Raw genomic sequence first — 16,515 nt, forward strand, 5'->3', positions numbered from 1 at the left:
CTTGCTCAGAACATGAGAACATATGAAAGCTGGTGGTTCCTTTTAACACGAGTCTTCAATATTCCCAGGTAAGAAGTTTTAGGTTGTAGTTATTATAGGAATTATAGGACTATTTCCCTCTATACCATTTGTATTTCATTAACCTTTGACTATTAGATGTTCTTATAGGCACTTTAGTATTGCCAGTGTAACAGTATAGCTTCCGTCCCTCTCCTCGCTCCTCCCTGGGCTCAAACCAGCAACACAACGACAACAGCCACCATCGAAGCAGCGTTARCCATGCAGAGCAAGGGGAACAKCTACTAGAAGGCTCAGAGCGAGTGACGTTTGAAACGCTATTAGCGCGCGCTAACTAGCTAGCRATTTCACTTCGGTTACACCWGRCTCATCTCGGGAGTTGATAGGCTTGAAGTCATAAACAGCGCAATGCTTGAKGCACAACGAAGAGCTGCTGYCAAAARGCACGAAAGTGCTGTTTGAATGAATGTTTARYCGCCTGCTTCTGCCTACCACCGCTCAGTCAGATACTTAGATACTTGTATGCTCAGTCAGATTATATGTAACGCAGGACACGCTAGATAATATCTAGTAATATCATCAACCATGTGTAATTAACTAGTGATTATGATTGATTGTTTTTTATAAGATAAGTTTAATGCTAGCTAGCAACTTACCTTGGCTTACTGCATTCGTGTAACAGGCAGTCTTCTTGTGGAGTGCAACGAGAGAGAGGCAGGTCGTTATTGCGTTGGACTAGTTAACTGTAAGGTTGCAAGATTGGATCCCCCGAGCTGACATGGTGAGAATCTGTCGTTCTGCCCCTGAACGAGGCAGTTAACCCACCGTTCCTAGGCCGTCCTTGAAAATAAGAATGTGTTCTTAACTGACTTGCCTAGTTAAATAAAGGTATATATAAAAATAAAAAAAATCGGCAAATCGTCGCCCAAAAATACCGATTTCTGATTGTTATGAAAACTTGAAATCGGCCCTAATTAATCGGCCAATCCGATTAATCGGTCGACCTCTAGTTGTAACAGAATAAATGGAATGGTATTGAACACATCAAACACATGGTTTCCAAGTGTTTTTTTACCATTCCATTAACTCTATTCCAGCCAATATTATGAGCCGTCCTCCCCTCAGCAGCCTCCTGTGAATTACATGCATGCAGCTTCTCTTCTGTTATTAGCCTACTTATTGCCATAGAAGACAAAATAAATCCTTGCCCACCAGAAAAATAGGTACATCAATGTACATACATCAATATAATTATTGTTTGAATTTAGTTGACATCAATGAAGTTCTCTTTCATCTCTGCTTCTCTCACACAGCAAAGATGTTTAGGGACCAGGGAGAAAATGCAATAACAAACGGAAAGGTTTTCTGTGCAAAAATTCCAGATGGCAGTTTTAAGGGAATTAAAAGCTGTGAAAACGACCCAACATGTTTCTGATAAGATTTCCATTCGGCCTGGATGCATATTTTATGTGGTTGAAATACTATTAGCTTTTATGATGCTGATAAAGATAGCACCGCGATCTTTACATTTGGTCCCTAACCGCGCATTCATTCTCTCATTGATGCTGAAAAAATTTATTATATTTCTCCACTCCTGTTCCCGAGTCAATGTACATTTGGTGTATAATTTTACTGCAAGAAATGCTTAATTCTGCAGGAGTTKATATTAAGGCTATGTGAGACGTTATAGACCTACAGTCAGTGTGCATTTGTTAGTTACTGTTCCATTTAACCAATCTGAACATTAGTGTACCATTGACGTCCCATCTTGTGACTGTCAAATTTGTACAGCGCCTCACAATCATCACACAACATCTTTATCCAACATTAGGCTACTGTTCTGGCCACCTTTTCTTTATTTTCAACTCCATTTAGCAGATTTTCTCGTATTGAATTAAACTCCGACATTGTACTTTTTTGCCTCAGTGGATCAACGTAAATTTTTTCTGCCCAAGTTCCCAAAAGCATTTGGCGTGTATTTGCCGCGCGTACAGTTAGGCCCTAAAGCTTAGGCTTACACACTGACGCCAGATAAAAATAATGAAAGAAAATCTTCAAAGTAGCCTATAGATATGAATGATACACTTATGGATTTTCAATGCATTGTTTTCTCTTTATTCAAGTCTGCCCTTCATTCACACAATATTTCATGACCCTAAACCCGCCCGCGGAGACTCCAGGTTATGAGTCAACCTGCGCATCACTAGTATGTACGTATGTATGTATGTACTTACACAGTAATTATACATTACCCCCCTGCCCTCAGAACAGCCTCAATTCATTGGGGCATGGACTCTACAACTGTGGTTCTCAACTGGTGTTGCCTCGGTACCCAAATTTAACCAGGTTGTCTCAGTCGTGATCCAATATTCAAGATTGTTTTTATTTGCCAAAATGGAATCTGGAAAATTATTTTTAATGCTATGTTGATAGTAAATTTACCAATCATATGACAAGGGAACAACAGTCCCACCTTATCATTGTCAATAATAATTACATTTTTCCCATATTCTTGATGAAGAATGTGAAGCGCACTGGTTTGATACCAGAAAATCAACCAAATCCACTAAACAACACTGCTAATAATTCTAAATTGAAAATACTGTGATTGAAAAAAAATATATATTATTAAAAAATATAGGTTCATTAACATGTCTACACACGTTCTACCTGATTTTAGTCATTTAAGTTCAGACTGGAGAATTTTTCATTAAAATATTTTTTTTTTTACTCAGACACACGCAGCCCAGTAAAAACCTCCCGTGACCCACCAGTTGAGTATTGCTGCTCTGCAAAGTGTCGAAAGTATTCCACAGGGTTACTGGCCCATGTTGACTCCAGTGCTTCCCACAGTTGTCAAGTTGGCTGGATTTCATTTAGGTGGTGGACCATTCTTGATCTACACGCTGTTGAGTGTGAAAAACCCAGCAGCGTAGCAGTTCTTGAGAAGAAATCATGGTAAGACTTGAGCATCCAGGTATAATGCATTATGACTTGTCATGACCCCTTTATAATGTCATATAAGCATCTCATAATGACCCGGACAAAATAACAGCCAGTTTGAGACATTTGATCAATTATAATAACATATACAACCTTGTTATAACACATTACTAAGGCTCATACACAAGTTATAAAGCATTAGACCTGGATTTTGTGTTACTGAAATGATTCTATCTGTCATGTACTGAGTGTGTACAAGAACAGTTTATTGACTGTAAACAATGGCCTGTCATGGAGGCTAGCATTTAACATGTTAGTCTTGGTTACCTCAGACCTGGTGACTTTGGAATGAGGAATGTAGGAATGTTGCAATTACGTTGGATGCAGATTACAGAACGACCAATATGGATTTTTTTAGGGCCGATGTCAATAACGATTTTTGGGGGTCAAGGAGGCCAATGGATGATATTTTAGGCTGATATTCAACATCATAATATATATATATATATATATATATATATATATATATATATATATATATATATATATTTTAATTACACTTTTCCAGCGACAGCCATGTATGCATTAATGTACCAATTTTAAAATCAAACAATGTTTTTATCAAAGTAGAATGTAATCTAACTTCATAACATAATGTTAGTACTTTTATTTGAATGGTAAACTCTTGATTAACTGGGTCAATAAAGATGGCATAGGCCTACTCACAATACAGGTGGATGTATATTCAATAGGAGTGTGTGCATGCATTGAGGTATTGAGTCTATGGTGCTACAGGTGATAAACAATCTGTTTGCCTTCCATTGGGACTTATATTAGCCTACTGATCAATACATTTGCATAGAAACGTCACTCCAACATGTCATGCCTGTATGACATCATACTGATTAGAATTACAACCAATCCAAAACTACATAACCTTATCTGAGGGTAAAACATGGTTTATTTTGCTCACCAGATTCTGATCAAGTGTTCCTCCAGCTCACCTGAGACTCACCAAAAGTCTCAGTGTTAATCTATCTATCTGCGTCAGAGAACGACCAAGCTCCATTTCGGGCTGATGTTGGCCTTTTCTAATCTATCAGCCCACTACATAGCAAAACTACTGGTATGCCAGCCACCACTCACCGCCTGAGCACTACACAATGCAGAATGTCTAGCTTGGAAAATCAGCAGCAAACTAGCTCATTCTCAAAAAGAAAGGTGCAGTATTGCACCACATGCACCAATTTTGGCAACGAGCCATTTGACTTGAGGTGTAACGCTAGATATTATACTGGAGTGCTGATCTGGCCAGCAGCAACTGTATCTGTAAATTGAAAGTTTATTGTCGAAATATATATATATAGCATATAAGTAAAGACCGGCAATAGGTTTAGCTATCTAAGAATCTTCCTGTATGTTTATGGACCAAGAAAGCTATAGATCAGCGTGAATGTGTCGTGAATCGTCGTTTCATCTTTTTTAGAATAAAAAAWATATACGATCACGGAAAACAAAAACTACTACTTTCAGAAGCATCCGTGATCACAAGTCATGTAGTTATGTTGGACTCCTTTGCATTGAATTGGTGTTCTTTTATATTCTCAAACTAACAGCAGTGCCTACACAGTAACAGTGTTTTGGTACTGTCTGATTAGCAACGATAGCGGTTTTGCTACTATTTGTTTTGATGGAATAATGTCTGGTTAGCTAATTGCTAATCAATAGTCGTGTTTTTCTACTTTCTGATATGCAGTAGTACAGACGTTTTGTCACTTTGGTTATGGTAACAATGTTTGGCCTTTAACATCAGTAGTGTTTTAGCAGCAGTAACAACAATGTCTAGTCAATAAAAAATGTGAATACTGGGTTAGACTAATGAAGTATGCCTACCTTCAATAGTTGAGACTCAGTCTCCTATCACAATCAGCAGTAAAAGTGCCTGCTACTGGCATTTTATGACACTGTTTAGGTTGGAATCTGATAGTTGCATTGATGTGGTTGGCTGGTTTCACCTGTACTGTCACGGTTGTCACGGAGACGATGCCTGAGTGCATGATCTTATGCTGACTGGTTACCTGCCCTGTATTCTCTACCCTCCCAATGCATTGCGTGGTTCTTCATGGGTGTGTGTTGTAAGATTGATTGTTGTTAATCTATCTGCCTCTAATATAGTGTCTGGGTAGTTAGGTGAGCTAGCCTAACCTGTCTAGCTAGTAGTTACCCCTCAGAGCCTGGTACCTCTCTAGGTTTCTTCCTAGGTTCCTAGTTTTTCCTAGCCACTGTGCTTCTACATCTGCATTGCTTGCTGTTTGGGGTTATAGACTGGGTTTCTGTATAGCACTTTGTGACATCTGCTGATGTAAAAAGGGCTTTATGAATGCATTTCATTGATTGATAGTTAGCTCACCAGAGGTGAAAATGCATGGATATTGGCCAAGTGTGCAATGTAAATAATAATAATAATCTTGTTTTGTCTTGGGGGAATAAATAAAACCTAAATGCTGTTCATCATTACCGTTGTGTAGTGAGTCCAACTGATCTGTCACTTGACTTGACAAATACGTCTTTTGAGCGTGTACTTTTTGACACTGAATAAAGGGTTTGTGTTACATTAGAAATGAGAAGTGTGGTTTGTTTTTACACACACAAAAAAAACACTTCCTGTGTTGTGTGCTGTTGGTTGAAAGACAAGATGAGAAAGCTGGCAGTGAGACTGCCATGTTCCTTGGCTGCCATGATCAAATGACTTCAAGTGCAGCCAAATAAATGCCTTTCATAAAAAATATTTGTTTTGTGTTTGTTTTCCACCTCAACAAAGTATTTGTTTTTATCAACCATAGTCTGCAATTCAATTTAAAGTAAACATGGGTAATATTTCAACAGCATTTAAATAGAGGTCTCTGGGATATTTTGTCAACATAGAGATAGACACAGATAGAATTAGTATTATCTCTTTGGTTTCCAAAAGATGAGCCAGTCAGTATGCCCCTGTGCCACGCCAAGACACCGCCCTTTCTTTGTCTATCCTGTAATTTGCCTGCAGATTCTGGTGTGTTGCCTAGCGCCCAAATATTTATCCAAAAGGAGGGCATCGTGACTCGTCAGCCTACTTTCCACCCCTCCCTTGCTACTTCCTCCAAACCCGAGTGGGGACTTGTTCCAATATTTTAAAGATGCATCCTTCCTTCTTTCCTTCCTTCCCTTCCTTCTTTGATGTTCATTACTGATCATCACTAACTGATCAACACACGATTGGGCTGGTGAAAAACAGCAGGCTGTTAACCATGATTTCACTTATCTAATCCTGAACAAATCAGTGATTGCCTCAAGGAAAGGAGGGAGGAAAGCGTTTATAAGGTATTTGAACGTGGCCTAGGCCTAATTTGTCTTAGTATTGGCTGAAGGGCAAGGTCACTGCCTTGCTAAAGCTCTTAACCATGTTTCAACAAGGTTTTTGTCAAGTGTGTCAACACCACTGTCCTCCCACTGGACATAGTTTAAGTAATATCGTCAGAGTGAACAACAGTAATCGTCTCCAAGTAGTGGAGTATGGCAAAATAGTTTGTCTGAATACTATAGTACAGTATTACACTAGTAAGAATTTAGTATGCAGTTTGACTAGTAAGACCACAACCTCTCTGTCACACGAACTCGCTCTCTCAATCTGTCTCTCTGTCTGACTGTCTTTATCTCCCAGCCATCTCTCTGTAACATGTAGAATTATTCTGAGCCGGCATGACTGGTTGGTTCGCTCTGAAACTTAAAGATACAGTACTTTTCAGGGCATGACACACTCACACACATTCTTGGGAATAAGAAATACATTCTGCTAGCCAGTATGGGTGGAGAGGGTGTAAGCATCTTGCCCTGTGGCTCAACACCACTGAAAGGGCACTGTTTAACATACTCCACCTTGTTTCTGCGTTTCTCAAACCTGCAATGTTTGTAACTAACTATCACTGCTTCAGTCACAATGTGTACATTCCATATACAAAACACAGTGGGAAATGAGATCCACCTGGTTATGTAATATTATGAGAAACGGCGGTATAGAAGTCCTTAGACAAACTGTTTTGATCAAATTATATGGCACATACACACACACACACCAGTGTTTCCCCTATATTCATTTAGCAGCAGTGGCCCACCGCTAGTGAATATACGTAGAATCATTGGTCATTTTATCAATGGAACAGGATTGCTACATGTGATGTTTCTCTTGTCATGGAGAATGTGTTTGAGGAAATGGTACTGCATCATTCATTATTTTCTCTAGACATTTGAGCAGCATGGAAGGTTTTATTTTCAAGCCAGGATTATGCATTATGGTATCAATGATTCTGACAATGATCAAGTCTGTGTTTTCTACTATGAGTGATAACGATTCCTGTTATTTTATTTTTTTCTCTCTCTCTCTCCAGTCGCAGCCTAGACAGTACTCACCCACTTCAGTGGCACAGGTTGCTGTGAATCCAGCACAATTTGAGGTAATGTCAACACACACATACACACCTTATCCTTTGCTCAGTCCATAGCCTGCAGTCACCTTTTCTTTGGGATAGGTCTTAGTCCAATCTGGCTTCTAGTCTATTTGACCCCTTCTTTGGGCGATATTTGGTACTGTTAGTGTCTTTCCTGTTTCAACAGAGTAGTGTTGTTCAGTGTGGRCTAATCAGGCAAAGGATTGGTCACACCCAAATCTGCAGGGAGTGGAACTAGTGATGCACCGATATTACATTTTTGGCCGATACCAATATCCAATATTTTCCTTGCAAAAAAACAATACTGATAACAGATATTACATTTTTTGTGTGGCCTTTTAAGCTTTCTAGTACGGTTAAATAGTTAACACACACACATGGACGCAACAGTCTAAGGCACTGCATCACAGTGCAAGAGGCGTCACTAATGTCCCTGGTTCGAATCCAGGCTGTATCACATCCGGCCATGATTGGTAGTCACATAGGGTGGCGCACAATTGGCCCAGCGTCGTCCGGGTTTGGTCGAGGTAGGCTGTCATTATAAATAAGATTTTGTTCTTAACTGACTTGCCCAGTTAAATAAAAGCTACACACACACCACACTGACCAAAAAGTTATTTTGTTMGCATTTARGTATGTCCCCATTACCAATAAAACAATCAAAACCTATTTATTTCACTTACTTGCTGTGCTGTTTTGTTCATTTGTTTAGTCGTTTCATTCTCAACCAGGATTTCTATGGAACGCCGTTTGGGTCTTTGGATGTCAAAAAAGATACACTTAGATTTTTTTATTTTACCTTTATTTAACTAGGCAGGTCAGTTAAGAACAAATTCTTATTTACAATGACMGCCTAGGAACAGTGGGTTAACTGCCTTGTTCAGGGGCAGTACGACAGATTTTTACCTTGTAGGCTCGGGGATTTGATCCAGCAACCTTTCGGTTACTGGCCCAACGCTCTAACCACTAGGCAAGTAACACTATTTGACGTGCCAAATTAGCTTGTTGACCAATCAGGACCTGAATATGACTGCACGTCACATAATAATTTAACGCGTTCATACATTTTTTACGTAGTTATTACACATTGATTACACTATCACTCGTATTTCATATGTCTCAACGATTCATCGATACGTATGCAATGATAATGGTAAAGTTGTCTCGTGCACCTACAGTGCTGGTCATTTAAAAAAAAAAAAGCTAGCTAGCTCATGGTTGCAAACAATGTTCTTCCCCAAAAACATAGCAAAACGACACATGTTTCAGTATCTATAGTTAGCTACTATATAGCTAGGTGTCATCATCTTAAATAACCCTAATTTATAAGACCACTCTTATTTGATTAATGGTGGTCGGACCCATCTATGTGAAGCTAGCCACAATAAGGATTAGCGACGATAGTGGACTTTGCGGTTAGCCTTCAAGATAAAAGTATTGAATAATTCTACTACTTTTATTCATTTGCATCACTGTCAATTACATACTTTTTTTTTGAAGGCAAACCACAAATTCCACTATTGGGCCTAATCCTTATTGTGGCTAGCTTCACAACACAACTTAGTCCGGTCCAGCCTCACTAGCCAGATGAAGCTAGCTGGCTGCGTATAATGTTAGCTTTGGGCAACAGTGTTTAGTTTTATTTATTTATTTACTTCACGTTTATTTAACCAGGTAGGCCAGTTGAGAACAAGTTCTCATTTACAACTGCGACCTGGCCAAGATAAAGCAAAGCAGTGCGACAAAAACAACAACAGAGTTACACATAAACAAACACAGTCAATAACACAAAATAAAAGAAAAATAGAAAAATCTATGTACAGTGTGTGCAAATGTAGAAGAGTAGGGAGGTAGGCAATAAATAGGCCGTAGAGGTCGAAAATAATTACAATTTAGCATGAATGCTGGAGTGATAGATGTGCAGATGATGATGTGCAAGTAGAGATACTGGGGTGCAAAAGAGAAGGAGGATAAGTAATAATATGGGGATGAGGTAGTTGGGTYTGCTATTTACAGATTGGCTGTGTACAGGTACAGTGATAGGTGAACTGCTCTGACAGCTGATGCTTTTCGTTCCATGCAGCTGATGCAATTCATTCCAGTCATTGGCAGCAGAGAACTGGAAGGAAAGGCGGCCAAAGGAGGTGTTGACTTTGGGGATGACCAGTGCAATATACCTGCTGGAGCGCGTGCTACGGATGGGTGTTGCTATGGTGAACAGTGAGCTGAGATAAGGCGGGGCTTTACCTAGCAAAGACTTGTAGATGACCTGGAGCTAGTGGGTTTGGCGACAGATATGTAGTGAGGGCCAGCCAACGAGAGCATACAGGTCGCAGTGGTGGGTAGTATATGGTGCTTTGGTTATAAAACGGATGGCACTGTGATAGACTACATCCAGTTTGCTGAGTAGAGTGTTGGAGGCTATTTTGTGAATGACATCGCCGAAGTCAAGGATCGGTAGGATAGTCAGTTTTACGAGGGTATGTTTGGCGGCATGAGTGAAGGAGGCTTTGTTGCGAAGTAGGAAGCCGATTCTAGATTTAATTTTGGATTGGAGATGCTTAATGTGAGTCTGGAAGGAGAGTTTACAGTCTACCCAGACACCTAGGTATTTGTAGTTGTCCACATATTCTAGGTCAGAACCGTCCAGAGTAGTGATGCTAGTCGGGCGGGAGGGTGCGGGCAGCAATCGGTTGAAGAGCATGCACTTAGTTTTACTAGCATTTAAAAGCAGTTGGAGGTCACTGAAGGAGTGTTGTATGGCGTTGAAGCTCGTTTGGAGGTTTGTTACCACAGTGTCCAAAGAAGGGCCAGATGTATACAGAATGGTGTCGTCTGCGTAGAGGTGGATCATGAACTGAAGTTCAATTTCAATAGGCGAACAACAAGTGCCAACCTAGCTAATACTTACTTACAAGGATTCCTAAATCTTTGCTAAGAATAATGAAAATGACTGCAGTTTCTACTGGTTATTGTTTTCAGGCTGGTTGTATTGATGCTAGTTAGGTACAAGCTAAAGCTAGCTACCCCAGAAGTTGCGGTCAAACAAATTATGCTAGACATCGGCCAATACCGATGTTGGCATTTTTAGCTAATATCGTCCGATTCCGATATGTTCCCCGATATATCGTGCATCCCTAAGTGGAACAATGGTTTAAGAATGAAATGTTCTATATTCTATACGTTCTATGTTGTTTATGTTCTACACCTTCTATACTCTATACGTTCTATACTTTATATATGTTCAGGAGGCTTGGTAATGTGCCTGTAGGGTTGGTATTGTTATGTGCTTGGTTTTATTGAGGGAAAACATGCAGCACTTCCTTGGCTCTATAAAATGTGTTGACCTCCAGACATAGGTTGTTAAGAGATGGGTTGTTAAGAAAAAAATGACATACTATACAAATCACGAGGTTAATTGCTTTCTTAGTTCTATTATTAGGTCCAGCTTAGATAGACACGCACAACAGTCAATCTGATCCCAACTTCTGTCATTGCAAAAGCTCCACTCTAAACACTGTAGAACTTTCTGCTAGTTGGTCTTGCTCCAGAAAATAGAAAGATAGAAGGACAGAGAACGCCTCTAGTCGGCACACATTCAACTGCACCTTCTTTAACTGGTCTCCAGCCCAATATTTATAATAATAATAGTGATAATAATAATAATAACAATATTTATAGGGTCTTAAGGTCTTTTGGTTGAATGTTTTTGTTGTTGTGGTAATTGGGTGGGCTGTGGAAGAACTGAACATATTCTTATAAATGGGTTTTAATCAAAGTGCAACCAACATTTCAACATGGGTTTAGGTGTTCGTTGTGTCGTTGACCACTCAGGACAAAGGGATTGCACAACTGGTTTCCCCAGAGATGTTGTCAGTTGCCTGAATCTCTTCCCTGAATTTATTCCAAAAGTCCTCTCTTCTATGCCCAGACAATGCCATGGTGACGGCACAGGGCAGAGATGCCAACATGTGGTGGCGTATTCATGTGTCGCTCAGCTACCCTTTTGGGCCTTTTCCATGACAATGCAACATAAAATGTCACTTATTCTGGTTTCTGCCTCTGCGTGTAACCCAGGGAGAGGCTTTGGTTGAACGTGCAAAGCTATTTTTCAAAACAGACTATGTGCTTCAGTGTGGTATGTTATGTCAACATAGTCACATTTAACCATGATAGTTACGTCACCTAAGCTGACATACAGTATTGAGTGTATGGGATAATGCTGATTGAATAGGGTGTTTTAAGGTTATTTGAGTCGAAGACCGTACCCCTAGACTAGAGCTTTTATAGTTACCCCTTATAAGAACTTGACCTTGAGGTGCCCTCCTTCCGGTTAAAATTCCTTTGGCTTTTGAAGCAGTGACAGACAGTTTGCTACACAGGAGAGCTACTCAGGTTTCACTTGTATCATACACAGGCATGCACTGCATACCTATCTACAGATGTAGGATCTTAACCTGCAACAGGGTGATCACATTAACTTTCCTGCAATGCAGAACATTTAAGACTTGTAGTGTATTTGAGGTTTAAAAAGGGTTCTGAAGTTTGTAATTTCTACTTTTACATTTCTGACTTGATTTTCCCTAACATTTTTCGTATCAACCCCTCCAAAAATGTATTGGAATCCACATTATAATAAAAATGTCCTGTTGCCGCAGGATTATTATCCTGCTGTAGCAAACTGGCTCAAATTAAGATCCTACATCTGTACACACACGATTATGTATAGTACCGTATGCATCTGTACAGACTTGATGATCAGTCGTTTGTTGTTCGATCACTAGGCACAGAATGAAATCGGGAAGCAATTGGATAAGGCAAGCTGAAAGTAATCAAATGTAACCGAGCCAATCACAATCTTTGTTGCATTACAGAGTGCATCTGCCGCCTCCACCATGGCTACAAAGCCAGGGGCGGTGTCCGTGACAATGGGTGGTGCCACAGCAAGTGGTGCCACAGCGGGAGGAAGTCCTACTACAGCAGGGACAACACAAAGAGGAACGGCCAAAGTGGCGATGCCAGAGGTAGACTGACTTAGCTGGGTCTTTTGAGATTCCTGTGGGACAACCTTGGCATATTCTGATGTTCTTAACCCCCTTCCCTCATTAACATGGGTGTAGTGTACTCTGTTACATGGAATCTCTCTTATCCCTCTCTTCTCTTCATGCTCACTTTCATCCTCTGAAACACTTAATTCACAGTCTACAGCTGCTTGGGCTCTCTACCATTGACTTCTTCTCAGCTTTACCTATGGTGCATTCAGATATGCTTACTTCAACCTTCACCATGACCGCAAAGAGCTTATTGATTGATTGTGCTATTTTACATGCTGGAGAATAGGATTAGGGCTCTTCACTGTCCATTGGAATGGTGCATAAGTGTGTTGTTGCCTCACTTTCTCAACCACATTTCCATAATATGTTCTGCGCCTGCTTCTTGGTTTGTAGACGGTACTCGTCTCTCCAGCAGGTGCTACTATTATTGACATACCAACACCTGGGACCAAAGGCAGTCCTAAAGACACCCCAAAGGTAACTCAAAACACCCCTCCCCTAAATATAGTTCATGGTTTCATCCTCTGAATCTTGTTGTGTATGTGACTTCTGAATCACGAACACAGAGAGGCTGCTGCCTACATACAGACTCGAATCATTGGCCACTTTAATAAATGGATCACTAGTCGCTTTAAATAATGGTACTTAATTAATGTTTACATATCTTACATTACTCATCTTATATGTATATACTGTATTTTATACCATCTATTGCATCTTGCCTATGCCYCTCGGTCATCACTCATCCATATATTTATATGTACATATTCTTATTTCATCCCTTTAGATTTGTGTGCATTTGGAATTGTTAGATTACTTGTTCGGATTAGTGGCCCACTACTTGAAAGCGGCAGCTCTAGCCTTTAGCTAAATTTGAATGTTGCCTGTAATCCATGGCTTCCGGCTGAGATATGTACGTACGATCACTGTGGGGATGACATTGTTGATGCGCTTATTAGTGAAGCCAGTGACTGATGTGGTAAATTTCTCAATGCCATCTGATGAATACCGGAATATATTCCAGTCTGCTAGTGAAACAGTCCTGTAGTTTAACATCTGCCTCATCGGTCCACTTCCGTATTGAGTGTGTGACTGGTACTTCATGTTTTGAGTTTTTGCTTGTCAACAGGAATCCAGAGGATAGAGTTATTTTCAGATTTGACAAATGGAGGCGATGGAGAGCTTTGTATGCATCTCTGTGTGTGGAGTAAAGTTGATCTAAAGTTTTTATTCGCCTCTAGTTGCACAGGTGACATGCTGGTAGAAATTTTGAAGACAGATTTCAGTTTCCCTGCATTAAAATCACTGGCCACTAAGAGCGCTTCCTCTGGGTGAGAATTTTCTTGTTTTCTTATGGCCCAATACAGCTCGTTGATTGCAGACTTAGTACCAGCATTGGTTTGTGGTGGTAAATAGACAGCTAAGAAAAATATAGATAAAAACTCTTGGTAAATACCATGGTCTACAGCTTATCATGAGGTATTCTAACTCAGGCGAGCAGAACCTTGAGACTTCCTTAATATTAGAGATTGCACACCAGCTGTTGTTAACCACCCCCGAGCTTACCCGGCGCTGCTGTTCTGTCCTGCCGATGTATAGAAAAACCAGCTAGATTTATATTTTCCATGTCCTTGTTCAGCCATGACTCAGTGAAACGTAGGATATTACAGTTCTTCAGATCACATTGATAGGATAGTCTCGAACAGAGCTCATCCAGTTTATTCTCCAGTGATTGCTTGTTCGCCAATAGAACGGATGGTAGAAGCGGTTTAACCAGTCGCCAACGTAGTCTCGTCAAGTATCCCGCACGCCGGCCTCTCACCTCTTCCTCTTCCGAGTGTCGGGGATTTGGGCCTGGTCTGGGATGAGCAGTATATTCTTTTACCTCCTTTTTTTATTTATTTTTTATTTATTTCACCTTTATTTAACCAGGTAGGCTAGTTGAGAACAAGTTCTCATTTACAACTGCGACCTGGCCAAGATAAAGCATAGCAGTGTGAACAGACAACAACACAGAGTTACACATGGAGTAAACAATAAACAAGTCAATAACACAGTAGGGAAAAAAAGAAAAAAAGAGTCTATGTACATTGTGTGCAAAAGGCATGAGGAGGTAGGCAATAAATAGGCCATAGGAGCGAATAATTACAATTTAGCAGATTAACACTGGAGTGATAAATCATCAGATGATCATGTGCAAGTAGAGATACTGGTGTGCAAAAGAGCAGAAAAGTAAATAAATAAAACAGTAAGGGGATGAGGTAGGTAAATTGGGTGGGCTGTTTACAGATGGACTATGTACAGCTGCAGCGATCGGTTAGCTGCTCAGATAGCAGCTATTAATTGAAGTAAAAAGCCTCATCCAAATCGAGGTTAGTGATTGCTGTTTTGATGTCCAGAAGCTCTTTTTTGGTAATTGGAAACGATAGTGGAAACATTATGTACAAAAAAAAGAAAGATAAGCTAAAAAAAAAAAAAAAAAACGCACAATTGGTCAGGAGCCTGTAAAACGGCTGCTATTCCTTCCAGCGCCATTCTTTTGAGGAAAAAGAAACTGTATTTGTATGTATGTGTGTCTTTTGGAGGGATAGGGTTAAAAGCAGAAGTCAAATTTCAATTAGACCCCGTGTGCAATTGACCAAAAAAGTAATCTTAATCTTAGGAGAAGGAAATGCTAAACTGATCCTAGATCAGTGTCCAGGGCCAACTTGACCCTACTTTACATTTTTACAACCCCTGCACCTCACCCTCACTGGACCCCTTTCACCTTTACATAATTGAATTTAAGGAATGTGTAACAACGGTTAATGTAAGTAATAACACCGGTTAATGATTTATTTTCATGTAATGAAGCATGTAATGAATGTAATGAAGCCGGTTAATAACTTGCTGGATAACGTTAAAAAAAAGAAGACGTTTTTTCATCTAATAAATGATTAGGTTATACGGTGGTTATTACACTGTCAGGTGAGTCAACTTTTTTAATGAATACCTTCAATAATCATGTAATAACATACCAAAATCAATTTTGATTGACTTCCCTGAATTCGATGCACAAACCACCAACCACCGGCAATTACAAACATCGACAAACTCATGCACATCATACAGTCACCCTCACAAGCACACATTGAAATGTGCCCACACCACATAGACATATACACACACACTACAGGGTGTGACAGTATAAAAAAAACTTGTTCTATGTGATATACTGAACGTGAAGTTATTACATTAATCAGTGTTTTTACGTTAACCGTTGTTCCAGTGTGTCAATACATTGAATTCTGTTGAATATATTGAGTTTTAACTCATCCTTSATTGTAGCCGGCACCCATGCACCCAGCCAAAGCTACACCTCCTACCACGGGAGGAGGCAATATTGTAGGGGAGGCGACAACTCCATGGAAAGCTGAAGTACCAAAGCTTCAAGAGTCTCTGAAACAGACAGCCAAGGTAGATGGCAGACAGTCGAGAAGTGCGGGGCCTCTCTTTGGATCTTTATTCTTTACCCGACCTGGCTCTCTTTACGCTCACTTCCCCATTCAACACACTCTTCCTGGGTCATTATTCCATGTGTTATGTCTTCCTCATCTCTCCCGTGATCTTGAGGTTTTAGTCATTCTTCCACCACCTTGGTATCTATCTTCCTCTTCTCTCTGCCGATATATTTCAACACATATCTCTGCTTTGGACTTCCTTACTTCTGGCCTAGAGGTGTCTGTGTGTCTAAGTGGGAAGTGGACAGACACTCTTACTCTTAAGCTTACTCTTACGAGTCTTCCCAGCATGCCCACATTTGTGGTACGCTCACCACGTCAAGACAAACCATGTCTGCCTTGTCTGTCACATCTGTTGTCACCACAGAAAAGCCACAATATATTTCACTTTTTCTTCTGGTTGCATCACACCATATATAGTATTGCTTCTGGGTTTGTTTACCTGGTTTAGGTTGACAGGGTTTGTTTACCTGGTTTAGGTTGACGGGGTTTGTTTACCTGGTTTAGGTTGAGCAG

At 40.1% G+C, this 16,515-nt stretch overlaps 1 protein-coding gene and 1 long non-coding RNA gene across 15 annotated transcripts in view; one reads left to right on the forward strand and one right to left on the reverse strand.

Moving 5' to 3' along the window:
- Positions 1–16,515, forward strand: part of LOC111970741 (calpastatin-like) — a 59,402-nt gene that overhangs the window by 17,626 nt on the left and 25,261 nt on the right. For 6 of the 14 annotated variants that reach the window (XM_070445749.1, XM_070445754.1, XM_070445746.1 and 3 more), the window contains 4 exons: positions 7,386–7,451; positions 12,320–12,469; positions 12,893–12,976; positions 15,827–15,955. In XM_070445749.1, coding sequence (XP_070301850.1) covers positions 7,386–7,451; positions 12,320–12,469; positions 12,893–12,976; positions 15,827–15,955 — 429 coding nt within the window. The remainder of the gene's footprint in view (positions 1–7,385; positions 7,452–12,319; positions 12,470–12,892; positions 12,977–15,826; positions 15,956–16,515) is intronic. The other 8 variants (XM_070445756.1, XM_070445757.1, XM_070445758.1 and 5 more) reach the window with 3 other exon arrangements.
- The window catches only part of LOC139028405 (uncharacterized), a 3,136-nt gene continuing 3,040 nt past the window's right edge, over positions 16,420–16,515 (reverse strand). The window contains exon 2 of the long non-coding RNA XR_011480632.1: positions 16,420–16,497. This is a non-coding gene — a long non-coding RNA (uncharacterized lncRNA). The remainder of the gene's footprint in view (positions 16,498–16,515) is intronic.

The sequence above is a fragment of the Salvelinus sp. IW2-2015 genome, linkage group LG11, assembly GCF_002910315.2.
Source record: "Salvelinus sp. IW2-2015 linkage group LG11, ASM291031v2, whole genome shotgun sequence".
Classification (NCBI taxonomy): Eukaryota; Metazoa; Chordata; class Actinopteri; order Salmoniformes; family Salmonidae; genus Salvelinus; species Salvelinus sp. IW2-2015.